Source organism: Urocitellus parryii, chromosome 1, assembly GCF_045843805.1.
Source record: "Urocitellus parryii isolate mUroPar1 chromosome 1, mUroPar1.hap1, whole genome shotgun sequence".
NCBI classification, from domain to species: domain Eukaryota; kingdom Metazoa; phylum Chordata; class Mammalia; order Rodentia; family Sciuridae; genus Urocitellus; species Urocitellus parryii.
This window is the reverse complement of record NC_135531.1, coordinates 56248092-56272325: the sequence shown is the minus strand read 5'-3', so window position 1 is coordinate 56272325 and position 24234 is coordinate 56248092. Positions and strand designations below refer to the sequence as shown.

Here is a 24234-nt window from a genome sequence, read left to right as displayed (position 1 = left end):
CCCCTCCTCATCACCATTATGAGTCAGCATCCTCATATCAAAGAAAACATCTGGCCTTTGGTTTTTTTGGGATTGGCTTACTTCACATAGCATTATATTCTTCTCCAACTCCATCCATTTACTTGCAAATGCCATGATTTTATTCTCTCTGAGTAATGTTCTATTGTGTATATATACCAAAGTTTCCCTATCTACTCATCTACTGAAGGGCATCTAGGTTGGCTCCACAGTTTAGCTATTGTGAATTGTGCTGCTATAAACATTGATGTGGCTGTGTCCGTGTATCGTGCTGTTTTTAAGCCCTTTGGGTATAAAACGAAGAGTGGGATAGCTGGGTCAAATGATGGTTACATTTCCAGTTTTTCAAGGAATCTCCATACTGCTTTCCAGATTGGCTGCACCAATTTGGAGTCCTACCAACAATGTATGAGTGTGCCATCTCCCCCACATCCTCGCCAACATTTATTATTGTTCACATTCTTGATAGCCGCCATTCTGACTGGAGTGAGATGAAATCTTGAGTAGTTTTGATTTGCATTTCTCTAATTGCTAGAGATGTTGAACATTTTTTTCATATATCTGTTGATTGGTAGTATATCATCTTCTGTTCAGTTCCTTGGCCCATTTATTGATTGGGTTATTTTGTTTTTTGTTTTTTTGTGGGTTTTTTTTTTAAGTTAAAGATTTTTAGTGCTTTATATATCCTAGAGATTAGTGCTCTGATGTTTTTATACCTTTTATTGTATTTAATTTCTAATTTGAAGACAAGATCAGAGAGTTGGGGTGAGTTTCACATGTACTTTAATAAAAAGTCCTCAAGATGAATTGGAAGAAACTAATGACAATTATACATTTAATTATTCTAATGATAACAGTTTATATCCAATTTTCAGAAAGTTTTCTATAAAAATTCTCATTATTATAATAACCAAGTAAAGATATTTTAATTGGGGCTGAGGTTGTAGCTCAGTGGTTGTAGCTCATGTGTGAGGCATTGGGTTCAATGCTCAGCACCACTTAAAAATAAATAAAATAAAGATATTGTGTCCACCTACAATTTTATAAAAAAGATATTTTAATTGAAGCATCATTAACTTTTCTGTAGGAATAATAAAATAATAAATGGCTAAATTAATAGCACTCATGTTTTCAGGGAGTCAGGGTCGTAAGTTAGTGGCGTGTCTTTCTTTTCAATCTGGGCTATGGTGAACCATTCACTGGAGTAAAGATACTTATTAGTCACTATTTTTAAGCACTTTATGTTGTTACCAAATATAACACTAGCACCTGTGTGTTTGGAGGTAATTCTACTTTATTAGTGCATCACCCCAGACCCTTGGTAAAATAAGCTTTCAAGCAGGGAAATCTTTCAACCCCCATTATTCCTTTCCCATCTTGGGACAAATCTCAGCCGTGAGCTGGTATTCTCTGCCCCAGTTAAATGTCCACCCCTGGAGATGGTCTCCTGGTTAAATTTAGAAGGGAGAGACCCCGGTGGTGTCCCAACTCAGTGCTTCCTGAGATGTGTCTGTGCTTACATTTTAGTCAACTGTGGGAAACTCACTCATCAATAACTCATAACTCACTCTTTTCCTTAGGCCTTTTGGAAGGGACATAAACAACAGAAGGCATACACAGCCAGGCGAAAAATGTTCGTTGACAATGTTAATTCTATTGTGAAGGTAAATATCCTTTCCTACCATATCAAGTGCTTGGCTTTAACTTTTCCCCTCACTTTGTTTTGATTTTGATTTATACAGAGTTGCAGAAAGGATAAGTGTGAGTCTCAAAGTCAGTCCTGGGTTTAAATCCCAACTCTGCTACTCATTTAGACTGATCTTCTTCAGTCAGTTCAATTGAACCACTACAATTAGTTCATTTATGTGGTTTTGAGAATCATGTGAAAGTGATTCTATAACCAGTAAATGTTCTCAATTTGTCTAGAAAGTCTAAATTGATTATTTAAACTCCAGTAATCTAAATTGATTATTTAAACTTCAATAATCTAAATTGATTATTTAAATTGATTATTTAAACCCAGCCTTAGTTCATGTGCCTCGTCTTACATTTGCTAATAATATTTAGAATGCTCAAACATACCAGTAGAAAGAAAACCTTAATTATAAGGCAAATGCAAAACCAATGACAAAAGGAATTAGAGCTAATTTAAGATATGCATTTGAATGTTGAACCAGGATAACCCAGTTTTCTACCCAGGCAGATAGTTCTGAGCTCTAGAGCAAGCAAAGGCACTGTGGTCACTGTACTCAGAGAGCTAAAAGCCAAAAGACTGTACAAAAATGAGGTTGTAGATAACTTGAAAGTCCCAGATGAGATTAGAACAGCAGAACTGGATAGAAGCTGGAATCAGAGGAGATTCATTTAACTAAATATTTTAGATGGTAAAGTCAGAGAATAACATGGTCTACATTCATTGTACATTACCTCCTGAACCAAATAATGCTATGTGTTCACTGGGGTGAATATGCCCATTCCCTCAGAAAACTGTTGGTAGCAATTGGTTCCTCTGAGACCTCTTGAGATATTTTCCTGTAGACATCTAAAGGGTATTGTTTGCAATTAAAGGGATGATGATGAAAATCCTTGGATTAATTTGATTCCCTGACTCATTGCAACTCTCACCAAAATGCCTTCTCTCTTGGTTTTTATTTAAGATTAAAAGAAAACCTCCCTCCCATTAAGGAAGTGGGATGAAAGGTAGCAAGGTGTTTTGAACCTCCTGAGAAAAGTGGTAAAGAAATGGGAAGTGAAGGGCAGGCTTTAGGTATTACTTAGCAGTCTGTTCATTTTTTATCAGATGAGGTATCAGTATTTTTAGAAAGACTGTGTACAATTATATTAAAGCATTGTTTGGTGATCACTTTGATTCCTCCATTTTACTTAATTTTAGATTCAGTCCTGGTTCCGAATGGCAAAAGCAAGAAAGAGCTACGTTAAACGACTACAGTATTTCGTGGATCATGTAAGAGAAGTGCATGCGGGTTTTTAACTGGATTGAAAATGAACTAAAAGAATGTTTATTGAATGTTGGTTAGCAGTGAATGATTTTTATTAAATGATGCTAATGACCGCTTAGGAAAAATTAGGTGGTAGAGCCTAATGCGTCAGTATTTGGAAGTTGACATTTTTTATTGAGAAGTTATACTGAGAGTACGATTTCATCAGTCAGGAGTGGAGATTAAGAAGAAAACAGTGTGGGATAGTGATAGAAGATTCTAGAGAAGTATTTTCCAGCACTGCATGTACAGTTTTCTAACTATTCACTGTTTAAATTGAAACCCATTGGAGAAATTTTTTCAGAATCTTTAAATAGATATGTGAGCAGAGATTGAATCATCAAAGTTCTATGCTGAAGTCTGTTTCTCTTTTTTGATCTCTTTAAACAGTCCCCTTATAGTCTTGTTTATTCTGGAAGCTAACCTCTGTGACCCCTCTTCAAAAAAGAAGGAAACATAAATGTTAAACACACTGTGTCTAAGGATCATCAGTTCTAAACAGCATCAATTGGGATGTACTATTTGTTCTTAAAGTTCTAAGTTCTGAAGTCGTGGGGCAGATGGGACTCTGGGATCATGACTTGTCTCAATATTTTTCAGAAAAATGAAATTGTGAAAATACAGTCCTTGTTGAGAGCAAGCAAAGCTAGAGATGACTACAAAACACTGGGTAAGTGAAACATTCAGAAACAGAGCCTGGATTCCTTGTTAAACAGTGAAAACAAGTGTTTTCCAGCTTAAGTGGCTTCAGAGGCCACTCCAAGAACAGAGGATGATGCCATTGTGTCCTGTAGATTGTGATCATCTCAGGCTCTGTGACAAGAATGGGCCTTCCTATTGTAAGGGGAAGAGATAAGCAGAGTGGGTGTGATTTCTTCCTCAAAAAGAATGGAGTTGGCATAAATGCTATTTTTATATTAAATTTTATTTTGATATTAAATGAACTAGATCAAGCATCTAAAGCAAAAGAATTAATCACAAGATAAGCCTACATTTAAACTGTTAAGTAGCTGGCTTATCAACCCCCTCCACATACACATACCTTACCTTAAGGATAAAACATATTCACATAAGAAATTCATGAGAATTAAAAAGGACAAGAAAAGAAAATCTCATCTACCCCAAGGTGATAATCACAAACATCTTTGTCCCATCTAGAAACTTAGGTGACTCTAATTTGGTTGTTCATGCTGGGTTCATGCTGTAAATTATGTTATTGGTTTAACTCTTCTTATTCCCTAAGTGTCAAAAACACCACAGAATCAAGCCCGAAGACCCAGGACCACCTGCGAGGGCCCTAGGGGCTGTTCAAGTCATCTTTGTACTTCTGTGTCTTTCGTCCGAATCACTTTATTCTTATAATTAACCCAGAATTGCTCTCACTAAAGCATATTTGAAAAGATATTTTTTAAGAGTCAGCGTTCCGGGCAATTAAAGCCTCAAGTTAAAGTAACTAAGGGAAACCCTCTTAGAATTTATATGAGAAACCTCTCTCCTAGTTACCGAGGCTGAACCCCTAGGTTCTGAGCATAGCCTCCCTTGGTCTGTACTAGAAAGACCAAGACCAACTTTCAGTTTCTAAAATCTTTACTTTTGTCAAGTAGAACACTCATTCCCCTTATCATCACATTGATTCCTGTTTGGCCTCAACAGTCTTCCTTCACTTCCTTTCTAATTCAGCTTTCACCCAGTTTTGGCTCCTTCCCAAAGATCTTTTAAGCTGAGTTAACCACTTTCTGCTTCCTGCAGCAAGAACATAAATCTCTTATCTGGCTCAGCCATAAGGCCTCAGAGCTGAGGTCATTTGCCTCACGTTTCCCAGGTTCTTCATCGATAAGATGCAGATAGTACTGTCCTCTCAATGTGTGAGTTCTGGGAACAGTGTGACAGACAGCTGACAAATGAGTATTAGATAACTAGAAAATACTGGGCCAGACAGTATCCATTTTGTATATTTGTTTATAGGATTAGTTTCCTTGTCCAAATTTTACATGATACAAAATGTTTTACTCCACAAGTACTTTTATTGATTCATGTTTCTGGTGACCCTTTATTTATAGGCCTGCTTTCTTTCCTGTTGATAATAATTCCAAGCTTTCCTAATTATTCTGTTCTTCTCCCTGCAGTTGGTTCTGAAAACCCACCATTAACAGTGATCCGCAAATTTGTGCACCTGTTGGACCAAAGTGACTTGGATTTCCAGGAGGAGCTGGAGGTAGCACGATTAAGGGAAGAAGTAGTGACCAAGATCAGGGCCAATCAGCAGCTGGAGAAAGACCTGAACTTGATGGACATCAAGATTGGACTCCTGGTGAAGAACAGGATCACACTAGAGGTCAGTGGGGCTCGAAAGACTGTTGGCTCTTAGGAGGAAGAAGATGAATATGTTTATGCTCATGGCACTTTGGTCCAACCAAGTTCACTGGTCATTTTTATAATTATAAGTTAGTGGGTCATAGGACTACAAAATCCTATGCCTCCTGTTTATGACATATTTTCCAAGATTATTTTACCATTTTGAAATGAAATTTACATATAATAAACTGTAGTTTCTTATGTGCTTTCATAATAAAACTAAAGCCTTTATATAAATATGAAATAAATAAAAATTAAATGATTCATAATGAAAAGCCCATATCTAAATGTGAAAATACACAAGCCTGATGACATTACAAGATATCATAAAGTTTTTAGGGGCTTTGGCCTCTTCCCAGAATCACCAAAGATCAAAGATTGAGAGTATCACAGAGGAGAAAGATACCCCAGTGACAGAACAGATGACACCTAATTTTCCAAAATGGAGAACAACACTTTAGAAACCTCAAAATAAATATGGTCTGCCCCCAATATACATAGCAGTTGCAGTCATAGAAAATCTAATGTATATTAAAATTTCTTGTGTAGAGTTGGGCATGGTAGTGCACACCTATAATCCCAGTGGCTCAGAAACCTGAGACAGAAGGATCACAAGTTCAAAGTCAGCCTCAGCAATGGCAAGGTGCTAAGCAACTCAGTGAGATCCTGTCTCTAAATAAAATACAAAATAGAGCTGGGGATGTGGCTCAGTGATTGAGTGCCCCTGAGTTCAATTCCTGGTACCAAAATAATAATAATAATAATAATAATAATAATCTGTGTAGAGAAAATCCATTGTGCATATATAAGTTCTGCCATGAAAAATGGGTGTGGGGTGATTATTAAACAGAACCACCCCACAAATTGCTGAACAATATATCATCTGTTATCTCTAGCATCCCACAGAAACCACAAGTGCCTTCTGATTCAGACATCCAAAAACACCCTACATATTTCCAAAATGTCCCCTATTAAGTGAAACCACACCTCTTAATAACTTCTAAATAAATAACGTTGTGGGCTTTGTATCTGTTGAAGCCTGCTCTCTAAACAGCATAAAAAAGAGTTATGTTTTACTGAAGAATGCATTTCTCGGGTACGATCTCTCTCCATGTCCCTGTTCCTTTCTGATATGCCAAATCAGTTTTCAGAAAACTAATAGTTCAAAGAGGACAGCTAACCTTCCAGAAGTTCAGAGAGAGCTACAGTGGGTCAAAGGTAGAGAGTAAGTGAGCAGCCATAGGATACCTTGTCAAGTGGGCACACAAATGCCCCACCCTTGTCCTCCAGACCTCATGAAGATACCAGGGAAAGAGTCTAAGAGAAACTAAGAAAAACAGAGCAGGGTGAAAAATAGGATATGATCATGTTTTCTAAATATTCAAAAATAAAACTGCAATTTAAATGTTCTATATTTAACCCTATTTTCTTTATTTTATCCTGAAATACAGTAATACTTCATTCATTTAAAAATCATGGATTTGTATTTGTTTGATTCACATAAAAAAAAACTTCGACAGTATAATATATTCCAGAAGGTCCTGGAGAGAATGCCTTTTATAGCCTTAAACTGCTGCTGTACCCTGTCCCCATGATGTTGTAAACAGGAAATATCTTGCCTTTCAAAATGAAGTCTTATAGTTTAAATAGTGTGTATCTTGAAGAAATACAACCATGGCAGAATTCTAGATCTCTCTGAATGCTTGCAGGTTTAGGTTTTTTGTTTTTGTTTTTGTTTTTTGCTTTTTAAAAAAAGGCATTTATTATTCACTTGATAGCACTACGAAACAAGATTAATTTTTCAAGCCAGGCACAGTGGGGTTTATCTCTAGTCCCAGCTACTCTGGAGGCTGAGGCAGAAGGATTAGTTGATTCCACAGGGGTTCAAGTCCAGCCAGGGCCACACTGCAAAACTCTGTCCAAACAAAACAAAAACGTGCACATACAGAAATATGGTAAAGTTAATTTTTCAACTTACATTTTCAAACACCGAGTTTATATCCAATATTTATCAGAAGTTAAACGATGATTATTTTAAATATGTTGTCTTTGATCTTACCATTGATAGTAGTATTTTTTTCTATCACTTTTTTTTATTGGTTGTTCAGAACATTACAAAGCTCTTGACAAATCATATTTCATACATTAGATTCAAGTGGGTTATGAACTCCCATTTATACCCCAATTACAGATTGCAGAATCACATCGGTTACACATCCACATTTTTACATGATGCCATATTAGTGACTGTTGTATTCTGCTACCTTTCCTATCCTCTATTATCCCCCTCCCCTCCCCTCCCATCTTCTCTCTCTACCCCGTCTACTATAATTCATTTCTCTCCTTGTTTTTTTCCCATTCCCCTCACAACCTCTTATATGTAATTTTGTGTAACAGTGAGGGTCTCCTTCCATTTCCATGCAATTTCCCTTTTCTCTCCCTTTCCCTCCCACCTCATGTCTCTGTTTAATGTTAGTCTTTTCCTCCTGCTCTTCCTCCCTGCTCTGTTCTTAGTTGCTCTCATTATATCAAAGAAGACATTTGGCATTTGTTTTTTAGGGATTGGCTAGCTTCACTTAGCATAATCTGCTCTAATGCCATCCATTTCCCTGCAAATTCCATGATTTTGTCATTTTTAGTGCTGCGTAATACTCCATTGTGTATAAATGCCACATTTTTTTTATCCATTCATCTATTGAAGGGCATCTGGGTTGGTTCCACAGTCTAGCTATTGTGAATTGTGCTGCTATGAACATCCATGTGGCAGTATCCCTGTAGTACACTCTTTTAAGGTCTTCAGGGAATAGTCCGAGAAAGGCAATAGCTGGGTCAAACCATTCCCAGCTTTCCCAGGAATCTCCATACTGCTTTCCAAATTGGCCGCACCAATTTGCAGTCCCACCAGCAATGTATAAGAGTACCCTTTTCCCCACATCCTCGCCAGCACTCCTTGTTGTTTGACTTCAAAATGGCTGCCAATCTTACTGGAGTGAGGTGGTATCTTAGGGTGGTTTTGATTTGCATTTCTCTGACTGCTAGAGATGGTGAGCATTTTTTCATGTACTTGTGAAAAAACAAGTATGTCCTCCTCTGAGAAGTGTCTGTTCAGGTCTTTGGCCCATTTGTTTATTGGGTTATTTATTTTCTTATTGTTTAATTTTTTGAGTTCTTTGTATACTCTGGATATTAGGGCTCTATCTGAAGTGTGAGGAGTAAAATTTGTTCCCAGGATGTAGGCTCCCTATTTACCTCTCTTATTGTTTCTCTTGCTGAGAAAAAACTTTTTAGTTTGAGTAAGTCCCATTTGTTGATTCTAGTTATTAACTCTTGTGCTATGGGTGTCCTATTAAGGAATTTGGAGCCAGACCCAACAATATGTAGATCGGAGCCAACTTTTTCTTCTATCAGGCACAGAGTCTCTGATTTTATATCAAGCTCTTTGATCCATTTTGAGTTAACTTTTGTGCATGGCAAGAGAAAGGGATTCAGTTTCATTTTGTTGCATATGGATTTCCAGTTTTCCCAGCACCATTTGTTGAAGATACTATCCTTCCTCCATTGCATGCTTTTAGCCCCTTTATCAAATATAAGAAAGTTGTAATTTTGTGGATTGGTCTCTGTGTCCTCTATTCTGTACCATTGGTCCACCCGCCTGTTTTGGTACCAGTACCATGCAGTTTTTGTTACTATTGCTCTGTAATATAGTTCGAAATCTGGTATCGTTATACCGCCTGATTCACACTTCCTGCTTAGAATTGCTGTAGTATTTTTAATTTGATTTGTGTATAGGATGACTAAAGTTTGCTTTATGGTACTACACAGGTGGGAAACAGCTTAATCAATAAATTGAGAACTATAGAATTTAATATGTAGGTTTTATAGCCACTAAAGATGTTTTTGAAGAATATTTAAGGACAGGTAAAAATGGTTTGTAATATATAGAAAAGAAAATAGTACCTAAAATATTATGATTTCTTTTCTCTAAAAAATTTACTGAAGAAAAGAAAAAAAATTAAGTGATCATAAATGATGAAATTAAACTTCTTTATCTTCTCTTTCTCTTATTTCTCTTGTTTTTTTTAATAATAACAATGTGTTTAGTTAGAAAAAAGTATTTTAAAGAGAAGCAGCTTAGTTCTTACAGATCACTTCAAGCTCCCTCTTTAATACCCTTATAATTCCAGTTGTTGTTTTTTTTTTTTTTAATTTGTTTTGCTGTATTGGGTACAGGGCCCTCTGCCACTGAGATACATTCCCATCCTTATTTATTTACGTGTGTGTGTGTGTGTGTGTGTGTGTGTGTGTGTGTTTTGAGACAGAATCTCTAAGTTGCCCAGGATGGCCTTGAACTTTTGATCCTCTTGGCTCAGTCTCCCATATAATCCTTTTTAAAAAAGAATTTCTTCTGAAAATCTCAAATCAGCCGTTAGTGAAGTGACTGACATTTGTTTTAGACAAAAAGAACATCTTGGAGAACACAAAGCAATTGAAGTCAAGTTTCTTAAAGGCATAAGAGGGAAAAAATAAGTATAAATTCAGATGAGATTAATATAGAAACTAAAAGTAAATCTTTCAGTATTATCTCCAGTCAGGGGTTTGCTATATCATGCAACAACCCAGATTTGCAGACCAGTACCTCCTGCAACTCAGGATTGAGATTTCTTTTACTTACCTAATTATACCATTTCACTATTTGTATTAGCATGTGATCTTGGCCATGTTTTCTAACCTTTTCCTCATTAGAAATATGCTTGATGATTTGTGTATATTGTATTTAACTTTCACAGCAACCTTATAAACCTTCTATAATATTATTATTATTAAACCCATTTTTTTTTTTTAGGTAGACCACTGAGACCTAGGTTAACTTGTGCAAGGTCACAAAGCTAATTATTCTTTGCGGATACCCTTATTTTTATGATTGCAAAAGTCCGATTCTTTGTGCTAACCCGTTCCTTCTACAAAACTGTTTGTATCCTAACATTTTAGCTGCACGCAGATATCCTACTATGAAGGGACCGGAAAAGATGGTGACAAAAGGGCAACATTGAGATGTGGAATTATCATGAAGAAGCTAAATACTCTTGCTCTTTCAAACCAATATTCCTTTAATATTCAATATGAACTAAGTAAGAATAATTAAGAAAATTAAGTTTTGGTTAGTTAAAGTATCTGCCTGTGTTTGTAACCCCTATCTGGGTTGGTCCTTGTTTCCTTCTTCAAGCTTCCCCAAACAGAGCTTCCCATTCACACCAGAACATTTTGTTAGCCAGTCAGAATTTCCTGGGAAGAAGGAAAAAGGGCTTATCCATGACAGGGGCACTGCCCTTGGACCCCCCACAGACAGGCACTGGTACATCTGCAGGGCGCTCCCTTCTTTCCCGCTCCTGAGCTCTGCCCTTTGCTTCCTCCATTTCTGCCTTCATGAAACCTCTACTTCTAAAGGATAGAAACTGAGTTCTGCCCCAGAGCTTTTCCACAACCCCTACCCTGTCTTCTCATCTGTAAGTCAAAAACCATTACCCTGCAACAAAACAAAGTCTCCAGCTTTTAGAGTGGCTTCCATTGAAAATGTGTGGTTGGGAGGGATGGTGAGGGATTATAGGTAAAAAGGTTTTTTCCTACCATATATTTAAAACCAGAGTAATAGACTTAGTTCACGTATTTGAGGAGTTGAATGATTTACATGTCACCAATAATTTGAAGAGGAGAAACCTGGATTAAATGGCACTATAAACCAGAGTTACTCTAGCAATGTTTGGGATTTATAGATAAAGATATTTAGACAGTCACCTGCCCAGACCTTCACTTACCCTGTATCCAGTGGTAACTACACTTCCTTTCTCTTAAATCTATTTTATACATTGGCAAAGCGAGGGGGGAATGTGGCTTTCTTAGGAAATTCCATGGAAATGCAAATCAAATACCCTTTCTCTCTCCCAGTATAAATAATTAGGGTGACAGAAGTAAGTGGGTAAATCCTCTCTAAGCTGAGAATGAGAAAGAATAAAATCTTTCTGTAAGCAATAGATATAACCACATGGAGCTATCTTACATATCCTGGAGCTGAAAGGTTCTATTTCTTCCTCTTGGCTGACCCCCATGAGGGGCGAATTGAGTTACTAGATCTTGACGTTTTGGCTAGACGTGACAGTGTTTATTATCCCCAGAGGCATCTGGAAATGGGGGCAGGCACATTTTCAGTCATCAAAAGACTAGGGGAAAAAATGACTAGGGGACTGGGGTTGTGGCACAGAAGTAGAGCACTTGCCTAGCATGCGTAAGGCACTGGGTTTGGTCCTCAGCACCACATAAAAATAAAATATTGTGTCCACTTATAACTAAAAAATAAATATTTAAAAAATGACTAGGGACTGCTTTGATATTTATCGGGAAGGAAACAAGGATCCTAGATGGTCAATAGTGTGTTCACAGAAAAACACTATACTGCCTCAAGTACCATAGTGCTTCTTCCAAGGACCAGTGCAGTCAAGCTTTCTTGATGCTGGCTTGCAAATAGAGTTCTCTTGTAGAGGTTGGGCTAAGAGCTCAGTGAAACACCAAACATTATTTTAGGAAAACAAACTTTCTTTTCACTTACTCTTTAGGACAGTGATCCAGTCTATAGGCAGGGATGGCACTCTAGAACAAGTGACTCCTTTCAAATGTGAGTCATGTGCCATTAGAAGGTCATGAAGTCAGCTTAGTGTGTCACAATTGGCAACAATTGGAATAGAGTAAAAATGAATCGCAAATATCAGAGTAGGTCCCAGTAGTAAGGATGATAAGTATTGTTTCCTATAGTATGTTCACCAACAAGAGATAGAAAATATATTTCTTACCATGGATCTCTGTAAAAACTTCTGATAGACCCTCATCTGAAGGACCTAATCTTGGTCCTAACCTTTAAGCTTCCAAAGTGACCACTTTCAACCACATTTTCCAAGATTCCCTATAAATGATTAAAAGAGCATGATAGAGAAAGAAAATCTTTAATTCTGCTAAATATTTAGAGGATTCCTTTCCCTTTCATATCTAATTCCTATAAGACTCATTTTTACAAGTACTTTTACATATTGAGATAGAAGTCACACTTTAAAATGTACATTCAAGGTTGTTTTAAGATAGTCACAAGATTTTTTTGACCATTTCTGTCTAATTCTAGAACATTTTCATCACTCCATACTCCCAAGAAAAATGTTCTGAAATTAGATGGTGATAATGGTTGTGCAACCTAGTGAATATCCTAAACACCACTGAATTGTACACTGCTAAGATGAATTTTATAGTATAATATCTGAATTATATTTTAATTTTTTTAAAAAAGGACCTGTGTATTTACTAATAATAGCTCTGCATTCTCTCTACACACCTGGCCATGGAAACTATTAATCTTCTTTCTATCTATATACCGTGGTCTATGCTGGACATTTCATATACATGGAATTATACACGCGAGACACCGTGAATCACTTTTTTCACTTAACATCTTGTTCTTAAGTTTTACCTGTATTATAGCATAAATCAGTATTTCCTTCCTTTTTATTGAAAAATACTCTTCAATAAAAATTGTATGGAATACCATTTTGTCTATCTGTTTATCAGCTGATGAACATTAGGTTGTTTCTACTTTGTGCCTCTTAAATATTGTTGCTGTTAACACTCAGGTACGGGGTTTTGTGGGGACATATATTTTTTGTATGCTTAAATATAGGCCTGAGAGTGGAATTGTTGAGTCATCTGGTGGTTCTATGTTGAACTTCTGAAGAACTGCCAAATTTCTTCTGAGGGTCCACACCATTTTTTCCATATTTTTATTGGTGCATTATAGTTGTATATAATTATGGGATTTTTGTTGCATATTTATATTTACACATTATATAACACTGTCATTTGGCCTATATCACTCCCCAGCACCTCCTTCCTAACCTTCCCACCTCCCACCCCTTGGTCCCTTTCTGCTATTGGGCTCCCTTTGATTTTTTTTATGAGATCCAGCCCCATCTTTCTTTTTTCCTCTCTAGCTTCTACATATGAGAGAAAACATACAACCTTTGACCTTCTGAATTTGATTTATTTCACTTAACATGATGATTTCCACTAACAAGCTATAATGTTTCTAGCATATTCAAATCCTCACTGATATATTCCCTTTTTTGTGATAGCCGTCCTAATTAGTATGAAATGATATCTCGTTGTAGATTTGATTTGGATCCCCTGATAAGCAATGATGTTGAGCATCTCTTAATGTGTTTTTTAGCCATTTTTATATCTTTTTTGGGAAAATGTCATTTCAAATCCTTTGTCCACTTTTTTAACTGGAGTTATTCATCTTTTTATATTTTAGTTGAAAGAGTTATTTATTCTGGATACAAGTCTTTTATCCAATACAGGATTTGTGAATATTTTCTCCCATTCTGTGAATTGTTTTTTCATTTTCATAGTAGCCTTTAAAACACAAAGTTTACATTGTAACAAAGGACAGTTTTTTACTTTTATCACTTATGCTTTTGGTCTCCTATTTAAAAAACTATTGTCTAATCTAAAGTCACAGAAATGTATGTCTGGTTTTTCTTTCAAGAGTTTTATAGTTTGGGCTCTTATATTTTATTCTTTCATCTCTTTTGGTGAATTTTTGTTTATGTTGTGAGGCAGGAGTCTGACTTCATTCTTTTGAATGTGGACACCCAGTGTTCCAGCATCGGTTGGTTGTTTAAAAGTATTATTCTCTATTGAATTTTCTTGGTGCCTACATTAAATCCTAGGAGTAAATAAATACAACTTCAGAGAATACCTGTTACAGAAGCCAAATTCACTAGTGTGCTTCTGGGTGTAAAGGGATGAGGTAAGTAGTACCAGAGTACAAAACAGTAATGTCCTGAAATTCTTTACAGGATGTAATCTCACACAGAACAAAACTGAATAAGAAAAAAGGAGGAGAAATGGAAATACTGAATAACACTGAACACCAGGGAATCAAAAGCTTGAGTAAGGAGAGGAGAAAAACACTAGAAACCTATCAACAGCTGTTTTACCTTCTACAGGTAAGCACAATTTATCGTTCACTATGAGTTTTGAATAAACATATTGTTGTGTTTGTGGTTTATGGTGGATCTTTCCCCACACTTCAGCAATAATGACTTGCATGTTTTGAGCCCTTACCAAATACTAAATGCTGTTTTAGGTGCTTTACACATATCATCTTACTATGATTCTGGGAACCAGGAGACAGTGAGTGCTATCATTTTCGATTTGCCAGATGAGAAAATGGAGACACAGTTATTAAATTGTAAGGTGAAAGCTTTGAAAACCAGGCAGTTTACTTCAGGGTCCATGACTGTATTATACTACAGTGATCTACAAAAATATGACTATATTATACTATGTGATCTGCAAAAATGGTATAGATCTAGTAATGACACAGACTGTTAACCATGAAAAAAAGCTAAAATAACTGTGAAAAACAGATGTTTACCAAAACCTGCCTGCCCTTATTTGAGAAAAAGAGCAAGAGGCTTGGGATTAGGAAATAATGAGCCTTTTGTATTTCATTATTTTCATAGCATAACTATGATATAAATGAATTGTAATTTTCCATTACTTCCAGAGTTCTGGTAAGAACTATTAGATTTAATTGGTTATGTTTGCCCTTGAATGGACCAGTTTTTTGTTTTGCTTGACCGTTGATTTACCCCATCCACCCTACTAACACATAAAATTAATCACAGAGGAAACTGGGTAGGTGATGGTAAAAGGTCCAAGCCTATGCTTCACCAAGAAAACTTTTCCATAAGACAAGAATCAGTAGTTCTTTCTTGTGAGAGTCCAGTGTCCCTTGCTGTGAGTCATTGATTCCTTCAAAGCCTGGAGAAGCCTGACTCTTTGCTTGAGGATGTCACTGATATAGAGAACACATGATAGAAACCATAAATAAGGATGCATCTATCCCAGTTGAGTGACTAAGTGTTAGTTTTGGTAGATGTTACTTTAGGTTCAAAAATTCTCTACTTGGAATAATGAATGGGAAAATATCTTCTTCAAACAGATGTAGTTGCCTCAGATGGCCACCATGTGGCAGCATAGAAAGAAAAATATAAATACTTAAAATTGTGGAATCCAAAAACCTTTGCAGAAACAAAGGAGGCTCATATTAAGCAGGGAAGGTTTTATGTCTAATTGATTTCAATTAGTAGTCAATCACCAGTTGTAAATCTAATCTTAGGCACTTATTATTTTTTACATCCATGAAAATCCAAGCTTATGTAGGTTAAGATTTAGTTTTTCTAAATTTACTAAACCAGTCATAAGAAAAGTAAAAATTTAGCCACTGGCCTTGGACTTCTTATCTTGTTGTAAATAAGACCTATTAGTGGGAATTAGAAAAAGGACAGGAACATGGTTAGAATAACTCCATTGAGTTTTATGCCCCAAATTATCCCAAACTAATAGTCCCAGGGCAGGGCCATTCAGTTGTATGAAGTGAAGTGTCTCTTATGTTTTTTTCTCCACCTTTTCCTCTTTTTTTTTTTTCTTTTTGAGACATTAACCTAAAATCAGTGTAGACATTTCAGAACAGCAAATGGGTTGGGCATTGCCCTTTAGCAAGGAGTCTCAACCACAGCAGCAGGTCAGCTAGTAAAGGATTGCTTTGGGTTCATTTCTTCAGTAGCAGCCTAAGTTTTGAAGATTTGGGGTCACCTGAGGAGAAATGGCAAATAGCCTTCTTTCTTTAGTCCTATAGTGAGTTTCCTTTCTCGTAATTTCCACCTGTTTAGTGTTAGAAAAGAATCATTACAGAGCTGTCAAGAAAATGTTGTCCTGAGCTGCTGCTTCATAAAATTTTAACCAATTATTATGAGCTCAAAAGTCAACATAAGTAATAAGTAAACCAAAATTTGGATTTTCTTGAAACCCTTAAAGCCTAATTAGTTGCTATAGAGTATACTAGGTGAATACTAGTCTTCAAGCATGTAAATTAAACATTTTCTTTTCTCATCAGAAGGAAGATGAAGCCAGGTATGGTGACACATGCTTGTAATCCCAGCTAATGGGGAGGCTGAGGCAGGAAAGTTGCAAGTTCAAGGCCAGCTCGGGCAACTTAGCAAGACTCTGTCTCAAAATTTTAAAAATAAATAAAAAAGCTCGGGAATGTAACTCAGTGGTAGAGCATTTCCTTAGCATGTGGGAGCCCCTGGGTACAATCCCCAGTACCAAAAAAAAAAAAAAGGTATGGGGGTGGGGGTGATGATGATGAAGAGAAGGAGTCTTAAATTTTTCTGTGTAAAGGTCATGATTGTGACTTAGTAGTAGAGTGCTTGCCTAGCATGTGTGAGGCACTGGGTTTAATCCTCAGGACCACATAAAAATAAATAAATAAAATAAATTTATTTTTAAACAAGTGAATGACTTTTTGACTTTAAAATCTTTAAATTGTTTTCTATATGAATCATTTCCTCTCTAAATAGTATTATTTCTCTTTGAATCTCTGCCCCATTGGTGTAGCTATTGAGGAAAATCCTAAGACTGTGAAGGCAGGTGCTGAGTCTAATGGACTCCATCAGTGGATCAGGGCTGCACATCAGTTGTTCTGAATTACTGTCAGTCTTTTAAAAATCTCTTTTGCCAATTTTTTGGTCATGTCCTTCTGGAATTTTTCTCAGCAGATCTCCTGACCTTCACCCCTTTCTACAACCTCCTCACTTCCCTCTACCTTCTCACTCCTCAAAGAACAGCATGGCCATCTCATTGTCTCCACACATAACCTAGCCTTTTTCTTTCTAGTCTCAGAAGATGTTCTCTTTATTTATCTATCAATCACTCTAGGCCAGTCTGTATTGCCTTAGTTCATTCTTATCAGTCTTTTTGGATACCAGATTCCGTGGGCTCTTTATATATATATATATATATATATATATATATATATATATATATATATATATATAACATAAATCCTATCATAACTAATATAGCTACCTTTATACTATAGTATTAATAATATTATTTGATACCTCTTAAGGTTATGTGTTAGGTATGTGTTTATATTGCTTTTAATGACATTAAGTCACTAAATAGCAAGGAATTAGATACTGCTTTCTGCTTTAATAATTTATTAACGTACAGTGTGTGGGGGTTTTGTGTTTTCTTTTTCCCTCTTTCCATTTAGACAAACCCTTCATACTTGGCTAAGCTGATTTTCCAGATGCCACAGAACAAGTCAACTAAATTTATGGACACTGTTATTTTCACACTGTACAATTATGCCTCTAATCAGCGGGAAGAGTTCTTACTCCTCAAGCTTTTTAAAACTGCTCTGGAGGAAGAAATAAAGTATGTATACAAATATGTATGTAAAAATACCAATGCATAGGTCCTTTTTTTAATGGTGACTTTTTTCAGGTTTACTAAAGTAATTTTTAAATTATTGTGGTATGTTATTCGTGCATATTAAAATATATGAAATTTCTTGAAATTGAAATGGAATCTCAATGGATGGTTTCATTTTGGCATTGTTAGAACTGTTCTGCAGTTCAGCTTTTTCCCACAGTGATCCCTTTTCTAGGGCTAAATTAACTTTTTATTTTGTATGTCTACAACAATTGGAAACCAAAAGCTTATTAACCAAAACCAAAAGCTTATTAATGAGAAAATGTATTTTATCAAAACTCTCTAAGAAATAGAGCTATAAATAGGTAGGATGCAGATCATGATCATGATCTCTGCTAAAGTTCTTAGCTGCTCTTGCTAATTTATTCTCTCTTAGCTGATGTAAAGAATGTGCAATTAACTGTAACAAATGCTCCCCCCCTCCAAAAAAAAAAAAAAATACATGAGAAATGTCCTAAGCCAAGAGAGACCATAATTGGCTGTCTAATTTCTTGGGAACTTACGCTCTGCTAGTTCCTCTGGGTTTCTGAAGCAGATGAGCCAGGCAGCCCTGCCCATGGGGTGTCTATAAACTGGCATGAGAGATAATGAGGCATGAGAAGCATAATGCCCTGCAGTGGGGAGTGTGTGGGTACTAAATGAGCGACAAATGCAATGTAGCAGACTAGACAGATGGAAGGAGATGCTCCCTCTAGGACTACTGAAGCAGATTTTATGGAAGAGGAGGAGCTGCTTGACCCAAAATTTTGAAGGAAAAACTACAGCTTTTAAAAGATGAGATAGAGAAATAGTGGTGTAAAAGACACTCATTCAAGAAAGGGATAAAGCAGGAAAGATGGGCTGGGGCCAGATCACTGGAGACACAGAGTAGAAACCCAGGTATTGAGGTTCTGTTTACTTTCTGGGCAGCTGTGAACAATTTCTGAACAGGGTATTGGCATGACCACATTGGTTTTTTTAGAAGACGGATCTACCAATAGTGTACATACAGGATGAATTGAAGCTACACAGGTCAGAAAAATGGAGTCAGAAGGAAAACAGATACAGCTTAGAGTTTAATACACTGAGTTTGAGCTGTAGGTGGAGAAAATTGGAAATGTCACACTGTCCCCTGGGGAGAAGGTACAGATTAGAAATCGAGGTCAGAGAACAAGTCCTAAAAAGAATGGTGGTTGTGCCAGGTGAGTGAATTCTGAGGGGACAGCATCAGCCAGTTATTTTGTTTGACCACTGGTTTATCCCATTTATACATAAAATTAGTCAAAAAGGGAAAGAAACCAGAATTTAAAACTGGAGGAGAAACCAGCAAAGAAAGTAAAAAAGAATAACTAGGTAAGATAAGAACTAGAAAAGGGCACTGTCAAGACCCTAATGGGAAAGAAGTAGAAAAGGGAGGAGGAGTGGTCAAGAGGGAGGAGGTCAAGGGGTTAGACAGAGGAAAGAGAAACGAAGTCAGGAAAAGCAGCTATCAAAGTTGAGAAGAGCTTTCTCAGCCATGCACTGTGCCTAGAAGCTACATTGCAATGAGTTGAGTGAGATCTGAAGGTGTAGAGACAGTTTATTTGATCAAGAAAGTTATTTTTGAAATGTGATAACTGGAGATATTACAGTCCTTGTATAGTGTCACCCAGTATTGTTGTCTTGGTTCATTTTCAGTTCATACCTGCCTCCTAGATTAAAATTGAGGCTGAGACCTTATTTTTAGATCCTTAAAATGTTCAGATAAGAAATACATCTTACAAATAATTGTTTTTATTAAAATCACACCAACCTTGATCTTCATGGAAAAAAAATTAAACTCTAAAATGCTCTTGCCTGCCAGGGAGACATTGTTGAAAATTCTATCCATAGAATCAAACCATTTAATTTGGGGCTGGGCTTTGTTTAGGTCGAAGGTGGACCAGGTACAGGATATAGTCACCGGTAACCCTACAGTCATCAAGATGGTGGTCAGCTTCAACAGAGGTGCCCGAGGACAGAACAGCCTGCGCCAACTTCTGGCTCCAGTAGTAAAAGAAATCATTGATGACAAGAACCTGATCATCAATACCAACCCTGTAGAGGTGTACAAGGCTTGGGTGAACCAACTAGAAACACAAACTGGAGAAGCCAGGTAACAAAGTCAGGAATGATGGTTTTCACTAACGTTTTCTGATCATTTTTACATATTCATTAATATATATTCTTCAACTCTGTTAAGCCAAAAAAATTTACTGTGAAAAGTCAGTTTTCAATTCAAAATATTCGCTCCTGCATATTCGCTCCTGCATATCTCATATTCTTGAGCTTTTGGTCATCTTGATACTAAGTGGTATTTTCAAACTTCGGAATCAGTGGCTCCCCAATGCCACAAATATTGTAATCTTCTCCCTTGTTTATCCCTCATGTGTTACTAACCCTAGATCTAGATGTGGTATATGCTTTCTCTTCACCTGAGGAGAATCCTGGTCTAGTTACCAAGTAAGCAAGTTCTGTGCATAACTATTAAGAATTCAGTTAGATGGGCTTATTCTGGGTGGTAATTTATGGATTTATTCAATCCTAGCTTTTAATTTCTTGCAAAAGTATATCTTGTAAAATACTGAAGATATGCACAGAGAATTATATGGGTGGTTGTCATAGCACTCTAAGAGTGAAAATTCAGGAAAAGTCAAAATATTTAGCTTTGGAGAATTTATTAAATGATTGTGATGGTGATATAGATGCAATTAGGAATAATACCCCATTATCTTTTTTTAAATCATTGGTTATATATATCTCACATATACATAGAATCTGTAAGGAATGGGTATATACACAAATTGCATCATACATATGAATATATGGGTCCCATAGACACATGTATAGAGGAGGACTTGGAAAGTTAGGCAGATGCATGAAAACTGGTTCTATGTATTGGTACTATTTTTTTTTTTTTTACTTCAGTGTACTTTTTTTCTGTGATGAACATATTACTTTTAATAATAATTCAGATTTTTAATACAAAGAAAGTAGGAGCCAGGGTATGGTTCATTGGTTTTATTTGGTGGTTGTTGTTATTGTTGTTATTGTTGCTGTGCTGGGGATTGGACCCAGGGCCTAGTGTATGCTGCTTGGCAAGCACTCTGCCTCTGAGCCGTATCCCCAGCCCAGTGGTAAAGCCCTTGCCTAGTGCACACAAGGCCTTGAGCAATCCAATTTCTGCACCATACCAAAAATAAATAAATAGATAGATAGATAGATAGATAGATAGATAGATAAATAAATAAATAAATAAAAGTTAGCTGGATCCATATTACATAGGTCTACCTTTTCTAATTTCAAAAGAGCCCAGAGGGTGTCCTGGAGTCCCTCCTGCTCCGCTGGTGGCAGAAGGCATATCTGACACTTCACTTAGCAGAATCTTATTATTGGAATCAAGTGAACAACATCCATCCAGTTCACTTACAAAAAAAACTGAACTGTAGAGCCAACTTGGCAGGAATGCTAATATTTATACCTAAGGCTCCAGTTAATTTAAAGTGCTTGTGTTTTCAGCAAGTTGCCTTATGATGTGACCACAGAACAAGCTCTAACGTACCCAGAAGTGAAAAACAAACTGGAGGCATCCATTGAGAACCTGAGAAGAGTCACCGACAAAGTCCTGAATTCTATCATCTCCTCCCTTGATCTACTGCCGTAAGTTGGATTTGTAGCAACTTTGGCATTATTTGCTGAAGTTCTCAGAATCCTGTGTAAGATAAGCCCCTACAGTGAAGATAGACATTGTGCTAACTATTTGAAGAGGATCACATTTACCTTTTAAATTCACAACTATTCTCTAAAGAAGGAATGATATTTTGGTCATAGCCACAAACACTGCTCAGTTATTATCGTCAGTGGAAGTCCTGTGATTCCATTACCATCTCATTTTATGTTTACTTTTTAGGGAAATTGCTCAGCTTTAGTTGACTGGAACAATTGCTGCTTGTTTCTTCCTCACTTAGCCTTTTTCCATTATTTTCTTTTGTCATCTGTTTTGTATGTAGTTATGGATTGAGGTATATAGCCAAAGTACTGAAGAATTCGATCCATGAGAAATTTCCTGATGCCACAGAAGATGAGCTATTAAAGGTAGATTTTCAAGGGTACTCTCACCATAGCTTCTTTTTGGGGGTCTGACCAAAATTACCAACATACCATTTTGTAAGATTTTTTTTTAACCTCATGCTATAACCTCATGACTATTTATAATAAGCTGCAAGACTTCTCTCTCTAAAGACTATCAAGATTATTGATTATGCTAAGGTTAACTTAGAAATCTTAGACATGACTTCAGTTTTTTTTGTATTAGAACATTTTGGGGGCGATTAGCATATTTTTCACCAAAGATAGTTTTGTTAACTATATTAGTGTATGGTTGTATTCACTGCCTTTACTTAATGCTTTGTTAGGGTACACATCAGAAAATGATCTGCACAGGGTGTGGTGGCACACACCTGTAATCTCAGCAACTTGGAGGCCTAAGGCAGGAAGATGAAGTTGAAAGCCAGCCTCCGCAACTTAGCAAGGCCCTAAGCGATTTAGTTGGACCGTGTCTCAAAAAAAAAAAAAAAAAAAAAAAGTCTGGGGATATAGCTCAGTGGTAAAGTCCCCCTGTGTTCAATCCTTCAAACAAACAAACAGATAAAAAACAGAAAATGATCAAATGATCTGCTTTCACTTGGGAAATGTGATGAATATGCACTTTAATCAAAAAACTCTTAGATTTTTCTCTCTTAAAAATGGCATTTTTCTTTTGCATCACCTCAGATTGTTGGAAATCTCCTGTACTATCGGTACAAGAACCCCGCCATTGTAGCTCCAGATGGCTTTGATATCATTGACATGACAGCTGGAGGTCAGATCACTTCTGACCAAAGGAGAAACTTGGGGTCAGTGGCCAAGGTTCTTCAGCACGCAGCCTCCAACAAGCTGTTTGAAGGAGAAAATGAGCATCTCTCATCTATGAACAATTATTTATCAGAGACATATCAGAAATTCAGGTGAGAGGGGATGTTAGATTTGAAGAAACATGCAAGGAGGTGGGCAAGAGCAATGTGTGCCTGGAGCTGGTATTGTTGGGGTGGAAAACAGGGACCCCAGTGACTCCATGCATTTCTTCTATCAATTGCCACTGAAGGAAGGAGAAGGGAAGGAAGAGCAGGCTGGGTTGCTGATGCCCAGGCATTCCCTCCCCACCCCTAGTATTCCTGCCACACTGAATGCTTCCTACATGTATGATTTCTGTTATTGGCAAAATGAAATGCTTACTCTTCCTGGTATGTTACACACTTGTACTACTTAGAATGAAACACTCAAACTAGTCGATTTCTGTTTTGTTGAACGTAAGAGGGTAACTTTAGAAAAGACTAAATTGTTTTCCCGACAGGAAGAATTTGCCTTATCTGCAACAAACAACAGGAGGAAATGGAGTATTTTGTTTTGAAAGGTTGGGAAAATCCCAGATTTTATATTTGTAGATGATTATGTGTGCATGTGGGCTCTCCTGTTCTCAGCCGTTCTTAGTTATATAAGTAAGATTTAATAGTATTGACTTTGTGTTTCCAAAATATCACGCTGATCATTACACAGGGAGAATGGAGTGAGTCAGCAAGGTTGACTCCCCTGTCAGGAAGCTCTCTGGTGAAACACTTTCATCTTGGCATTTGTTTGTTCTCTTGTCTACAGAAGGTTGTACAAGTGTTACGCAACTTCTACCTCCTTCTGTCTTCATTAGGAGACTAATTGCCCATTCTTTAGTTTCCTCTGGGTTAATGACTTGATAGTTCATGATCACCATCCCCATCTGGAAATTTTAGCCTTTTGGGAGAAAGTTACCCCAGTCCTCTGCAGCAAATTTTGGCTTTTCAAGCTGCTTGTTTTAATTCTGCTCAGAGACTGAAAAAGTACTATCCATGGCCCATATTTCTTGCAAACTCTTAAATGTTGTTAAAGCTTCCCTTTCAGTGTCTTTTTTTCTTGAATTATTATCAGCCATCTATAGATGGTTCCCAGCTCTTCATTTAAAAAGAAAAAACAACCCCAAACACATCCCCTTGCCTCATCTTGAATTCATCCTTTTTCTCTTCCACTCATATCTATTCTTTGTGTTTCTCAATTTACCGTGAACAATTATAACCAAAACAGAACAGGGAGATCTATTGTCATGGGGAGCATGATTCCCCACCACCTCATGACTTCTGCCGTTTCACCTCCCCCAACGGAGGGTTGGGAAGGGAGAACTCATTTCTGGTGGATAAGCCTTGAGTGCTCTTAGGAGAGATTTCAAGGATGATTTCAGATGTCTGAAACATTTACAACTGTATAGAACAACACGCACACACCACCTGTGCTAAGGTCATTTGGAACTTCTCTTAAACTGACATCACAAGATGTTTGTCTCTTTTTCATATCTCTGTCTATATTTGCCATAGTTTAAAACAGTAAAGGTTTTTACAGTCTGAGTATTACAGCATTT

General features: G+C 36.8%; 1 protein-coding gene across 1 annotated transcript in view; it reads left to right on the top strand.

The window, feature by feature from the left end:
- Positions 1-24234, top strand: part of Iqgap2 (IQ motif containing GTPase activating protein 2) — a 285734-nt gene that overhangs the window by 228803 nt on the left and 32697 nt on the right. The window contains exons 18-27 of the mRNA XM_026404122.2: positions 1599-1682; positions 2912-2983; positions 3618-3687; positions 5144-5352; positions 14267-14416; positions 17536-17699; positions 19645-19869; positions 21273-21413; positions 21764-21848; positions 22527-22759. Coding sequence (XP_026259907.1) covers positions 1599-1682; positions 2912-2983; positions 3618-3687; positions 5144-5352; positions 14267-14416; positions 17536-17699; positions 19645-19869; positions 21273-21413; positions 21764-21848; positions 22527-22759 — 1433 coding nt within the window. The remainder of the gene's footprint in view (positions 1-1598; positions 1683-2911; positions 2984-3617; positions 3688-5143; positions 5353-14266; positions 14417-17535; positions 17700-19644; positions 19870-21272; positions 21414-21763; positions 21849-22526; positions 22760-24234) is intronic.